This window comes from Spermophilus citellus (assembly GCF_964194105.1).
Source record: "Spermophilus citellus genome assembly, chromosome: 6".
Taxonomy (NCBI): Eukaryota; Metazoa; Chordata; class Mammalia; order Rodentia; family Sciuridae; genus Spermophilus; species Spermophilus citellus.
The window spans coordinates 5,309,839-5,323,015 of NC_138187.1; the positions used below are offsets into that span (position 1 = coordinate 5,309,839).

A 13,177-nucleotide genomic window follows, 5' to 3' on the forward strand; every position below is an offset into this window, starting at 1 on the left:
GATCCAGGAGGCTGACGAGGACCCTCCCACGCAGAGGCTGCACCTGTGGGTGTGCAGGCCCACTGGGTTTATTCCAATAGGGGGGGCCTTCAAGGCCACTGGACATGGCAGCCTCAGTAGGGAGCCAGGAAAGGAGCTCAAACCAGTAGGGAGCCTGGGCAGGCTCTGCCTGGCAGCCCTCTCTCCTGGGCTCTTTCCCAGCCCTCCCTGCCTCTGCGTCCTTCCCACCTGCTAAAGTCGCTCTGCACCGGCTTCGCTCTCCCGGCCCTGCCCTTTCCTCATGTCCCTGTCTCCTCCTCAGGCCTGAAGTGACAGGACCTGCCCTGCCTGCCTGAAGCAAGCCCCACCTGTATGGCCCAGTGCAGGGGACCTGGTGGCCACTTGCTAAGGCCTCTCAGAGCGATGCTACGCTGCCCTGTGCAGTCTTGTGAGGAAACAGCACAGCTCGCTCACGGAGAAGCAGACAGAGCACCAACTCGTCCACTGGGGGTGAACCCAGACGAGGGGGCAGCTGCCTCGCGTACATGGCCGCCCTGGCCCCCATCCACACTCAGCCTCCTGCGGGGCCACATGGACCACGGACGGGAGGGTGCAAGAGGCACTTACCGAGTGCTCATCGTGGTCCATGCTCTGGGCCAGGACAGGACTGAAGGAGATGGGGGACAGGGCCCCTGGCTTCTTACGCACAGCCCGGATCTGCAAGAGGGCCCGGAACGCTGTGCAGAGGGAGGGACTCAGGTAAGCAGGCAGCACCCCAGCAGCATGGGGAGTCCACCCAGCCAGAGACACTGGGCACCCCACTGGGATACCCTACAGGAGTCCCAGAACTGGGTAGAGCAGATCCTTAGCAGCCCCAGGCAGGGAGGAAATATAAGGTCGAGATGGCACCGGCCCAGGGTGAGGGCCAGCAGAGCTGGGCAGCAGGGGACAAGACCCGCTCAGTGCTCCAGATCACACAGCCAGGATGAGAGCAGCCCCTTCAGGCTGCAGGAAGGTTTACCAGGTCCCAAGGGGAGTCCAGGGGCAGAGTCTGGCCACCCAGAGCAGGGAGACCAAACCAGGCTCATCCCTCTCCCCATAAAATAGCCCAGAGGCCACGGCATACTCTTCCAGGAAAGGGCAGGTAAAGGGTGCAGGCCACGTGACCAGGACAGACAGGTGGCCAAGCAGAAGCAAATGAGGCGGGACAAGAGGCTCCTCCTCAGCCTCCTCAGAGATGGGTCCTGGCAACATGGTCACAGACGAGGTGCACCCATCAATCCTTCTCCCCTCCCTATGTCCTGTCCAGCCCACGATGGACACAGGCCTCGTGCAGGGAGGAGACCTCTTTTGCATTGACTCCTGATCCTGACCCCATGGCGTCCAGGCTTCCTACCTCACATCCTCACCCAAGGCTCAGTAGCCCAGGGGAGGAAGGACTCAGGCTGTGAGCTGGAATGGGGTTCACAGAGCTCCATGTGAGGCAGGACTGGCCCCTTGAACCAGGACCCTGCCCAGCTCACCCAGCGCAGGCCACCACCTACCTGGCTCACTCCCTCCTTCCTGACCCCCATAAAGTCTAGCTAGGGGCACCAGCACTCAGCTCCAGCTGGAGTCCCACCAGCCATTGGGACTGTCTCCTCTGTCAGGCGGAGCCCTGTGGGAGCCCTTGGAAAGCCTGAGCTGCTGGGTGTCCTGGGAAGCCAGATTCTCAGAGGACACAAGGAGGGAGAAGCATAGGTGTGCTGACAGGGCTACTCCAGGCGGAGGGGACACCCCTCAGGGGAGCCTCTACCAAGGTATGCTCCGGTCACTAGGCCACTCACAAGGCAGACTTGGCCCCCAACATGCCTGCTTCCAAGCCAGGAAGGACTCACAGTCAGGCTGGGCTGGCCTCTCAAGCTGCCCAGTCTTAATCAGGCTGGGCAGAGCTGTGAGGAGCCCACCCACAGGCTCCTGGTCTGCAGTGCCCCCTGGGCTCTGGACCGGCCCCCCAGACCATGCAGCGGTGTCCCCCATGTCCATGTCCCACAGTCCTAAGGAACTACTGCTGCACACACCTGCACACACACCCATCCAGGTGGCCTGGCTCCCACGAGGACCCTCACTAGACAGTCACTGGGACATGCTGCTGCTTCCTAGCAGTGGGGTCTGAAGCACGCCCCTGCCTCTCACAAGCTGTGACCACAGGCAAGTCTCAGAGTCCAGCAATGACAGGCAGCTCTGCACCTAGCACGCTTTTCCATTTGCAACTCATCTTAACTTTCTCCAAAATAATTTCTATGTAAATAAAGTTTTTGTTCATTGATCAGTTTGGCCCCAATCTCACTGTGAACATCTGCCCGGGAGCACTTGGCCCTGGCATCACTCTAACCCCAACCATCCTGGAGGCAGACGACAGACCTGGGTGGCCTCATGCCACCGAAGCTGCCATGGACACGAACATTAACCTGCCACCAGCCAAGGCCACACGCTGCATGAAGGCTCAGTGCTGCTCTCCTATCTCAGCCACAGGGGACACCCGGCCCGGGACTGCTGTGGTGTGGGCCGCCCGCATCTCCACAACCCCGTGTGCAGGCCCTGGGTGGCACTCACGCAGCCGGCAGATGGGACAGTTGTTGGCCTGGTACCGCAGCGTGTCGGCACAGGAGGTGCAGAGGCACAGGTGGCGGCAGGGCAGGATCAGTGTGTCCCGCAGGTCCGACAGGCACACCACACACTCGTTGCTGTTGTCACTGTTCTCGTCATCTGTGGGCTGCAGGGACGAGGGCCTGCCAGTCAGTGGCCTCTGTAGGCCCTCCCGGGCCACCAGCTGTCCTTCATTACCCCAGGGGCCACCATGGCCAAGGGAGGCCCAGAGGCAGGGGCAGTTATGGAGGCTACAGCTGGCACCATGCTCACTACGGGGACACTGGGGACTCGAGAACTGGCTCTTTCTGCTTCTCAGACCCAAAGAGAAACCCCAAAGAGCTCCCCTGCTAAGCAGTGCCTGGAAGCTGGGGGACCATCCCTGTGGTGGGAACAATCACGCAGATCTGACTTGTTGGCAATGCTTTCACTAAATCAATAATCAATTTTAAGAAAAGCAGCACGTGGGCTGAGAGCATAGAGTCCCAGCAGGACCAGGCAGACTGACCCAGTTGTTTCTGTGGAGCTTCATTAGAGCACAGCCTGCCCACTGTCCCCGGCTGTCCACAGTGCCAAGCAGGTGCCCTGAGGGATGCCAGCCAGCCCGTGGTGTAAGAGCTGAGCAGAGTGCACGCTTGGCTGAGCCGGGCCTGGCCAGACTACTTTGTCCTCCTAGCTCCTGGAGGTTCCCACTGTCCCAGACCCAGCCAGTCTCTGCCTTTCAGTAAGGTTCTAAAAAATAGGCAGCCGGGGCTGGGGCTGGGGCTCAGTGTAGAGCGCTTGCCTAGATGGGTGAGGCACTGGGTTCAATTCTCAGCACCACGTTCGATAAATGAATAAAATAAAGATCAATCGACATCTAAAATAAATTTAAAAAACAAAAACAAACCAGGCAGCTATTTCATCCATGCCATACTCTTTTAAAAACAATAAATCTGGGGCAGTGGTACATGCCTGTAATCCTAGGGGCTTGGGAGGCTGAGGCAGGAGGATCATGAGTTCAAGGCCGGCCTCAGCAAAAATCAAGGTGCTAAGCAACTCAGTGAGATCCTGTCTCTAAATAAAATGCAAAATAGGGTGGGGATGTGGCTCAGTGGTTGAGTGCCCCCGAGTTCAATCCCCAGTACCAAAAAAAAAAAGAAAGAAAGAAAGAAAGAAAGAAAGAAAGAAAGAAAGAAAGAAAGAAAGAAAGAAACCAATAAAAAGAGCCAGGTACAGTAGTACATGCCTGTAATCCCAGCAGTTTGGAAGACTGAGGCAGGAGGATCACAAGTTCCAAGTCAGCCTCAGTAACTTGGCAAGACTAAGAAACTTAGTGAGATTTTGTCTCAAAATAAAAAATAAAAAGGGGTAGGAATGTGACTTAGTAGGTTCAATCCCCAGCACCAAAAACATAAAATAAGAATAACAAAAAATAAGAAATAACAAAAAGGCAACGAGGTCCCAAGTTCAAGCTCCTCAGCCCTTTCCTGGCCGCCTGGGCCACTGCTTTAGCAGCTACCAGAGCTGCCTCTACCTTGGATGCGTCCTCTGGTGTGCAGGACACACTGTCGAGGCGTGAAGCCAGCAGCAGGGGGCAGCCTCGCTCACGGCTGACTACGAGGGAAAAACCCGAAGGCAGCACTGCCAGGCCCAGGCCGCAGGAGGGGCAGGTCCCTGGATCCCAGGCTGCCCTGGAGGACCAGATGGTGATTTACACAAGCCAGCAAACTTGCTGGAAAAAGGACACCATGTCCCGTAAACCTCAGGACTCTATGGCCGAAAGTGCCCAGGCCCATAGGGGGAAGGCAGAAAGGACTGGCCCTTTTCCATCAGCCCTCAGCCAGGCCCGGGAGACCCTGCAAGTCGTTCACAGTGAGTGGGCTTCCGGCAAGGTAGGTAGCACAGTTCCACCCACGGGGACCCACCTTGGTCTCCTGGTTGTTCTTGTTCTCAATGCCATAGATCTCCTGCAGCAGGTAGCTGACACGGTCCACCTGGGGAGCAGAGAAGGTGCACTGGGCCTTGCCAGCCCCATCCAGGGCTCCTTTGTACCCACCTGGGCCTACACTGCCTCCACGGCTCAGATCCTAGAGGCAGGCCTGTGGGGCCTGTCCCCACCTGCCCCTGAGGAGTGGGCTGATGCCAGGAGAGGGAAGGAAACCTGCTCTGTGCCCAGGGAGCAGAGCTGAGCGTCTTGGGCCCAGCTAACCCACTGACCAACCCACTACCAGAGAAAAGCCACTCTGACTCACTCATCCGGCCCCAGCCCACAAGAGCAACCAGAGTCAAGGCCTGCGTGGCTACTGCTCTCTAATGTCTCTGCTCTAAGACACAAACAGACCTCGGTAAGAAGTGCCCTCCTGTTGCTCACCAGTGCCAGGGCACTGGCAGCCAGCTCACCCAAGACAAGGACCCTGATCCCCACTGGATCTTGGACCCACCCAGCACCTTCAGGCTGGGGACTTGACAAGGATCATTCTATCTTCTAGAAGCTAATAAACCCCATTTCCACACTGTGGCTTAAACAGGCCCTGGTACCTACACACTGCTAACTATAGCCTTGGCCCAAGTCCCAGGGTGAGCACAGTGGCACATGCCTGTAAAACCAGCACATTGGTAGGCTGAGGCAGGAGGATCAGGAGTTCAAAGCCAGCCTCAGCAACCTAGTGAGGCACTAAGCAACTCAGCGAGACCCTGTCTCTAAATAAAATATCAAAAGGGCTGGCAGGGGCTGGGGTTGTGGCTCAGTGGTAGAGCTCTTGCCTAGTGTGTGTGAGGCACTGGATTTGGTCCTCAGCACCACACAAAAATAAATAACATAAAGGCATTCTGTCCATCTACAACTAAAAAAGTTTTTAAAATAAAATAAAAATATATTTTTAAAAAGCGGTGTGGGGATGTGGCTCTGTGATTAAGCACCCTGGGTTCAATCCCCAGTACCAAGAAAATAAAAAATAAAAGTGTCAGAATCAAGTCTCATGCAGCTACGGTTAAGGGACCTCCCCTGCTCCACTAAATCCTCACAGTGCCTAAGTATGGTGGGACCAGTATAGGACCACGGAATTAATGACCCCAAAGAGAAGCCGCATTGGTCCACAGCATTTGTTCTAGGATTCTCCATCTTCCTGTGAGGCGCTGATGGAGTCAGTCCAGGTCTCTGCCGGATGTGGCCCATCTCTCGCAGTGTGTAAAGAAAGGAGGCTGCAGTCGCCCGTCCTCGCTCCCTCCACCCCTCCATCCAGAAGGTCTGCTGAGCATCACAGGCCCCACGCTCAACTCGACCAGACTTAGGGTTATGGCAGTGGCCATGGGGGTGGGGGTCATGGCTAGTGGCTGAGCCCTTGCCAGGCACACCTGAGGACTGGGTTCAATCCCAGCACCACACCAAAAAAAAAAAAAAAAAAAAAAAAAAAGAATGGCTTTGGTAGATGGTGAGTGTGCACACACCCCTCAAAAGACACGCATGGACCCGATGTCCTGGAGCAGAGAGCCCAGTAGTGGGGAACTCAAGGCCACTGTGGCCCAGGAAGAACCGCCCACAACCCCTGGATGGCAGTGAGCGCATGTGTGCACGCCTCTCAAGTCAAAGGGGCTGTGACAGCCCGACACTTACGATTTGCTTCTGCTTCAAAGGCTTCACGGAGAAGCTGCCGTCCATGTGCTGCAGGGGAAGACACAGGTTACCTGGCCAGCTACAGGCCTCCCCGGCAACCCACATCAACAGCCAAGAACAAGACAGATGTGACCACCATGGAGCCAAGCCAAGACCTCCCAACTGCAGCCCTCAGGACTAGCTTCAAAAGTACCTGGATAACCTTCTAAAAACAGCCCCCTGGGCCCTGCCCTGCCCTACAGACCCCAACTCTCCCACATTGACCTCTCAGCCAAGGCCCAACATGCGCTTCCCCAACATCCAGAAAGCACTCAGACTCCAGAATCAAGACAGGCTCTTGCTTTCAAAGGGCCTGGAATAGTCTGGAAGACACACAGGCATAGGCACCCAGGACCACTGGGAGCACCAAAAGGACAAAGGGAACAATGAGATCCTCAGCACCGGGAGACACTCCCTTCAGCTTGGACAACGCTCATCAAGGCCATCAGATCTGAGGTCCTGGAACCACACTGATTACCACTTCCAAGACAAGGAAGACGGCACTTTCCAACTGTCTGGTAAGGCCGGTGGTCCTTGCAGAAACGTCCACAGTGCAGGATTACTGCATTATGAGCTGTTCTTATTGGGTTCTAAACTAGAAGCTCAAAATGGAACATTTGCCCGAGATGGTTCTCTGCCTCGGCCAGAGAAGGCAGATACATAAACAGTGACCACCTCTTATGTAGAGGCTGAGCTCAGGAGCATGGCTAGCCAGCGAGCACTGGAGATGAAGGAGGCCAACCTCTGTCCAGGCCCCTAGGCCCAGGAGGGCAGATCCAACCTCTCCATGGGATGAACAAAACTGAGGGGTCCCGGCCCAGCTGTGCAGAGCACCAGGGACCTTGGTAAAGGGCCAGGTCACAGGAGCTAAGCTCTGCATAAAAGCAGGCAGGGGTTACAGGGGCACTGGTGAGGACCCAGAAGGGAGCAAGCAGGACACAGATGTGGTGGCAAAGCACAAGGGCCCCAGGCACGTGCTGAAACCCTCCACAATTACAGAGTACTGACAAATATTCAAGGGCGTGGAGGAGGGCGGGGTCTGCATGGTCATTATCAAACAAGGACACACCCTCTACCTGCAGGAACCAGAAGGCCAAATAGCAGGGGGCAGGCCCTGGTTCACCCCTCAGGCTCCAGAGCTTCCCTAGGTGCTGTGCATGGAACCCAGCCCCAAGGCTAACCACAAACCACCACTAGGTCTCACAGACATCAATCAAGTAAGGACAGAAGGACTGCCCTGAGCCAGTCAGGATCAAGGCCTGCCCAGCCCGGTAGGGTCAGAGTAAATACAAGCCACGCAGGAAGGGGCAATGCATCAGATGGGATATGACAGGTTCCAGGTGACACCTGAGGTACCCTGGGGCTGGTGGGAAATGGCCAGGGCAACAATCACTCCACATCCTAGTGGGAAGTGAGGGTTGGCCCTGCCATTCCAAATCCCTTTGAAAAGCCTGCCAATGGGATGCTCAATCTCAGAACGAGTGTCCTGGTCGTCTCCATCTCTCTGCCCTAGCTCTGACCCTTGGCCCCCTGCACCAAGCCCTGATCCCCCAGTCAGGCTTCTGATTTCACAAGGCCACCCCAACCCCAGCTCCCAGGTCACTGGGGTTGGCAGCTGGGATGGCACTTACCTTTTCAAAGGCAGCCAGGAGCACGTGGGCATGGCCAGTCACTTCTACCACTGAAGCCAGGAGAAGGGAGACAGAAGAGAGGACAGAGCAGTCAGGGTCAAGTGCCCCCCCACCCCCGATGGTGCCCATTCCAACCAGCCCCTTTCCAGGTGTGCACCTGGAGACCAGCACCTGGCCCCACCCTTCTCTGCCAGGGGCTTTGCCGCTCTCCCAGCAGCTCCCGAGCCTCCCCATGTCCTGGGCCTGCACGTAGAGGCATGGACCACTGTCACCTCTGGAAGGACACCTCTCACTGACTGGGTAGAAGGGCCTCAGGAAGCAGCCTCCTCCCTGCAGGACCCACATGCTAGGACAGGAGGAAGAGGAAAAAGCCAACCAACCCCACTCACCATCTCCTTCGTCCACCACGGCCTGAATGACCACTGGAAACATGCCCCGGTCCAGGTCAAAGTTCAACTGAGGAGGAAAGGAGGCGAAAACTGTCAGGACTTTCGGCCAGGGAGTCAGAGAAGAGTATGAGATCATGGGGTCATCCTCAGTGTCCCCAATTTCCCGCTAGATGAAAGATGCAAAAGATGTGGCCCTGCCTACCAAGTCTCCATGACCCCCTCAGTGTCTGGCACAGAGGAGCAGCAGACACATGCATTTTTAAATTCATTCTCAATAAAGAGTGACCAAAGCGGGCTGGGGATGTGGCTCAAGCGGTAGCGCGCTCGCCTCGCATGTGTGCGGCCCGGGTTCGATTCTCAGCACCACATACCAACAAAGATGTTGTGTCCGCCGAGAACTAAAAAATAAATATTAAAAATTATCTCTCTCTCTCTTTCCCTCTCTCACTCTCTCTAAAAAAAAAAAAAAAAAAAAGAGTGACCAAAGCATAAACATTGACTGCATAGCACTAAATACTCTAAATCCATTGGCCTGTGTATTTAGAATGAGCAAACTACAAGGCATGTGAATCATTTCACAATAAAACTGCTGAGAAACAGAAGAAAATAATGGGTGGAAACCTAACGGGGCCCACTGACAGCAGAGGCCCGCAGCCTCCAGTACCCCAAGAGCCAGCTTCCCTTAGCCAGGACTACCCACAGGGAGTAGGGGAAGGCCCGACAGTCAGCCTGCAGTGACCACCTGCCCCACGGGATGTCCCAGCAGAGCCCCTCCTGGGGGGGCACACTGCAATCCTGAGTCCAAAGGAGTCCAAGGCTATGTGAACCCTGAGTTCACACCCTGTAAACAGAGACATTCAGGAACGTTCTGGCTGAGAAGCACCCGTAGAGCCCAAAGTGCAGGTCACACAGGTCTGTATTCCTTGCCAGTGTTCCCCCGGGGAAGCTGGCAGCAGAAGCTGAGCTTGGGAGCGTGTTCCTGCCCAATGGCCCAGGATAACTTCCACCTTCAGCCCTTCTACTTCTCAGCCTCAGTTTTCTGTGCTGTGAAATGGGTCACTAAGCCCAACCACACAGATTCAACACAGTGCAAGTGAAGTCCTCCCACAGGCCACACATGAGGACACGGCTGCGGAGTGAATGTTGATGCTATTTAAGAAACAGAGGGGAACACTTTTTCCTAAAATTCACTAACACAGGGAGCCTCCTACTGAAGATTCAGATGGGGAGAAAGGAATCACAGACCACAAGAGCAGCCAAGGTAGGGAACCCAGAGACACCAGGTACCCAGAGGTCTGCTGCCACCTGTGGGGGAGGCTGACTGCCCAGGCCACCCAACATGCTGACAGGCAATGACTCCATGTCAGCAGGTGGCCTGGCTGCCCCTGCCCCAGGCGACTAGCCTGCCTTAGCACATGGCTAACACAGGGTTCCCTGCATTGGAGGCTGAGCTCCCCACTAAACTGCCTGTCCATGTGAGAAACCCTGGGAAGGCATCCCTCAGCTGGACAAACCCATAACTGCCCCCAAGTCCACACAGGCCTGATCTCCACCTTGCTCCCAAGGGAGCCATGGCTCCGGCCACATGGAGCTGATGGGACATGGACACATAAATTCATGGACAGAGGCAACCAGACAGAGACACAGGTGCCAGGAGCTGCTGTGGGAGGTGGTGGGGCACTGGGGCCAGTTCACATCAGCAGGGACAGGCCCAGGGACAGCAGGTGCTGGCACATGGCCACACTCAGGAGATGGGTCCTCACTTGCTCACTGTGAACAAGCCTCAGTTTCCCTTCTGCAAGGGGACAGATGCCAGGCCTAATGCAGAGGTTCTGAGCAGGGCTGTGGACAGTAGGCTCAACCAGCAACAAGAGCCCAGAAGAAGCCTCTGGTCAGGGAGGATTGGACCAGCCTCACAGGTGGCATTGAGTGAAAAGGAAAAGGAGTGGCAGGTGGCCAAAGAGGATGGCACAGGAAGAGGCTGGGCAGGGGCATCGTAGAAACAACTGCATATCTGAAAACTGCAGGCCAGGAGTGGACATAGTCCAGGAGTAGACATGGTCACACACCCAGGCCCAGCCAGGCCAGCAGCTCCTGGGAAACTGGGCTCAGAGTCAAAGGGACCCTCCTTCCTGGGTTCCTGCCTTGCTCTGGGGTAACGAACCGTGACAGGAGGCCCCATGGGGAGCCTACTTGAGTGCACAAGAGCTACTGTACCAGAGCTGCCCCATAGCAAGGCCCTTACAGGCTGTGATTAAGCCCAGGAGAGGGGAGTTCAAAGGTCAGCAGCTGTTTGTTAAGGTGATGGAGCCAGAAAGAAGAACAGGGTTTTGTGGACAAGGCCCTGTGCTCACCCCTGGGCTGGAGTCCAGTCGAGTACCAGCACCTGGGGCTGAGGGGCCCTTGTGCTCCGAGGAGCCTCCATGCAACTTTTGTCTCTGTAACCTAAGTGCGCACAGCCACGCAGTGCTGGTGTCCAGGTGAGATCCAACCATGGGGGAGCACAAGAGATCACCTTGGCCCTCTTCCCGCCTCCTGCTGTCCAACTGGAGCTTTCAGGCACTCTGTGCATGCCACCACAGGCTCCTCACAGGGAGACAGGCCACACTGTCCCCCCAGAAACTCCCACTGCCCCAAGCTCGGCACACAGCTGGGGGTCACCTTGAAGACACACCCAAATCCTGGGACCAGACACTGCACCATCTGCACCGAGTCTGATACATTTAATTTTAAGGACAAGGGGTCTTTCTTAGGGAAAGTGGCCACCCAGGGAGAACAGAGCCCAGACAGTGGCCACTAGCAGGAGTCAGGTTGCAGTTCTCAGGCTCAAGCAGCCCTGGTGGGGGCCTCAAGGTCCCACCCCACAGAAGCCCTCAGACAAGGGTGTCAGCAATCCCCAGGCCAGATGGTCACCAGGAAATAAGGCAAAGGGTGAGGAGGAAGCCCGAAGGGGTGGGGCAGGAACACCAGCAGGGAAGCCACCAGAGCTACTACCCACAAAGACCCTAGAGGAGACAGTCAGTGCGGACAGGGGAGGATGTTCACAGCACGATTTAGAAACAAACCCAGGTGGAAGGGATGCCAGCCAGTGTCAACAGATCCACTGTTCCAGGACTATGCAGGGGGCACCATCTTTGTGCCTCCCCGAAGTCCAGCAAGGGAACCTCCTCAACTGCTGCTCTCAGCTTGGCCTCCGCTCCCCCAGGTTGTAGACCTCGGCCATACCGAGATACCCCGAGGTCCCCGGGCATGTTCCGCAGAGAACAGGGCCCAGCAGCCATTCCCAGTGCTCAGCGCCCACCGAGGTGTGGGAGAAGTGAGGGGAAGGGTGGGTCTCCGTGGGAGTATTACCTCATCATCCTTCCACTCGGAGAAGTCGATCTTGAAGGAAGGCAGAGAGAAGTGCTGGCTCACGCCTCTTTTGTAATGGACGGTCTCGGACTGCAGAAGAGGGCTCTTGGGGCTGTACCTGGGTAGCAGAGAGAGCTGGCTACCAAGGAGCCAGGGACGCCAGGCTGCCTTCCCTCCTTGACAGCACACAGGGGCTGCCCACTTGTCCTTTAGGGCTCCACCCTCTGGTGGGCAGGAGGCAGCCCACCTGGCCAGGCGGCCCCTGCCCCTCCCAAGGCTCCCCGGCCTCACTCTGCTCACTGTGCAGCTCTGTCTAGTCACACCTGGCAACAGCTTCTTCCAGAGCCCACCTTGCCTGAGACCTCTGCCACCTTCCCAGACATGGGACACCTGGCCACTGGGTTTTGGTTTCTCCAGTTTCCTGAATGAACAAGGACTGCAGCACTCCTCCCCGCCCAGCACCCCGCCCTCCACCCAGAAGCTGCCAGTGTGTGGCTCTGAAGTCACACACTCAGGTGCATGCTGGGTGCAGATCTCCCCTAAATGTCCATCTACACTTCACCACCATCACACTGAAGGCGCCAGGTTCCCTGAACCAGCCTAAAGTTTTGCCGCGGTTTTACTCCAAGTGGCTCGGAGGCCCTGGGGATACCAGGTGGTCTCCACTATCTTGCTACTCCTCCCAGCTCTGCTTCAAGTACCACCTTCCTGCACAAGTCTCAGCCCCACGGAGTCCGTTCCCAGGGCAGTCTCCCAGGAGAGCATGTCTGGGTCCCAGGGCACATGCACTTCCAATCCTGATAGACCGGTGTCTCCCTCTCCTCGGCTCCTCTCTCCACCCGTGCCCATGCTCACTGCCCCGGGGGGTTCCCTGGGTCTCTGAGGAAAAGGACACTCTTGAGGGCCTGGGAGGCTGGGATAGGGCCTGACCTTGCCACCAGAGCCAGCAAGGGAGAGAACTCCACCGGAGGCCCACCTGGGATGCAGTGGAGGGACTGGCCCAGGACACTGTTCAGGTGGACCTGGGCCTTCTCTTTGGACTGTGGGACCCTGGACCCACCCCTCTATCTGAGTCTCGGGTCTCCTTGTCAAGAAGAGGGAAGGGGCCAGGGGAGGCGCGAGAGGGCACCTGTCCTGCTATTTGGGACAGAGCTTTCTGGATGGCAGGTCTATGTGCCCAGCCTGGTCCTGGGGATCTGGTTCTGGCGCCACTCAGCCAGCGCTCCAGGAGGGGAAGCAGGCCTTGTGCCAGGTCTCAGCAAGGGGGACTGGGCACTTCTGCTGCCACCTGGTCCCCAGGGACAGGGCTCAGGGCAGCTGTGTGGGCCACACCAGTCACGCCTGGGTGGTCATCCTTGGCTTTCCCAGCTCTTGTGATGGCAGCAGGACCCTCTCCTCAAGCACATCCACAGAATGTTACAGCACAGAGCTGGGAGGGCTGGCGAGTGTGGGGAAACCTACCACTCACCACACCAGGCCCATCTGTCCTTGGCAGCCCTGGGTACTCCCCAGACTCTGGCTCCTCTGCTGTGGTGGCTAAGCCCAAGGACAACTCAGGAGCCACA

At 56.9% G+C, this 13,177-nt stretch overlaps 1 protein-coding gene across 3 annotated transcripts in view; it reads right to left on the minus strand.

The window, feature by feature from the left end:
- The window catches only part of MGRN1 (mahogunin ring finger 1), a 56,385-nt gene that overhangs the window by 16,446 nt on the left and 26,762 nt on the right, over positions 1–13,177 (minus strand). For all 3 annotated transcript variants that reach the window (XM_081298314.1, XM_081298313.1, XM_081298312.1), the window contains exons 5-11: positions 11,613–11,730; positions 8,262–8,328; positions 7,873–7,922; positions 6,203–6,250; positions 4,515–4,583; positions 2,575–2,734; positions 607–716 (exon numbers count right to left, since the gene is read on the minus strand). In XM_081298314.1, coding sequence (XP_081154440.1) covers positions 607–716; positions 2,575–2,734; positions 4,515–4,583; positions 6,203–6,250; positions 7,873–7,922; positions 8,262–8,328; positions 11,613–11,730 — 622 coding nt within the window. The remainder of the gene's footprint in view (positions 1–606; positions 717–2,574; positions 2,735–4,514; positions 4,584–6,202; positions 6,251–7,872; positions 7,923–8,261; positions 8,329–11,612; positions 11,731–13,177) is intronic.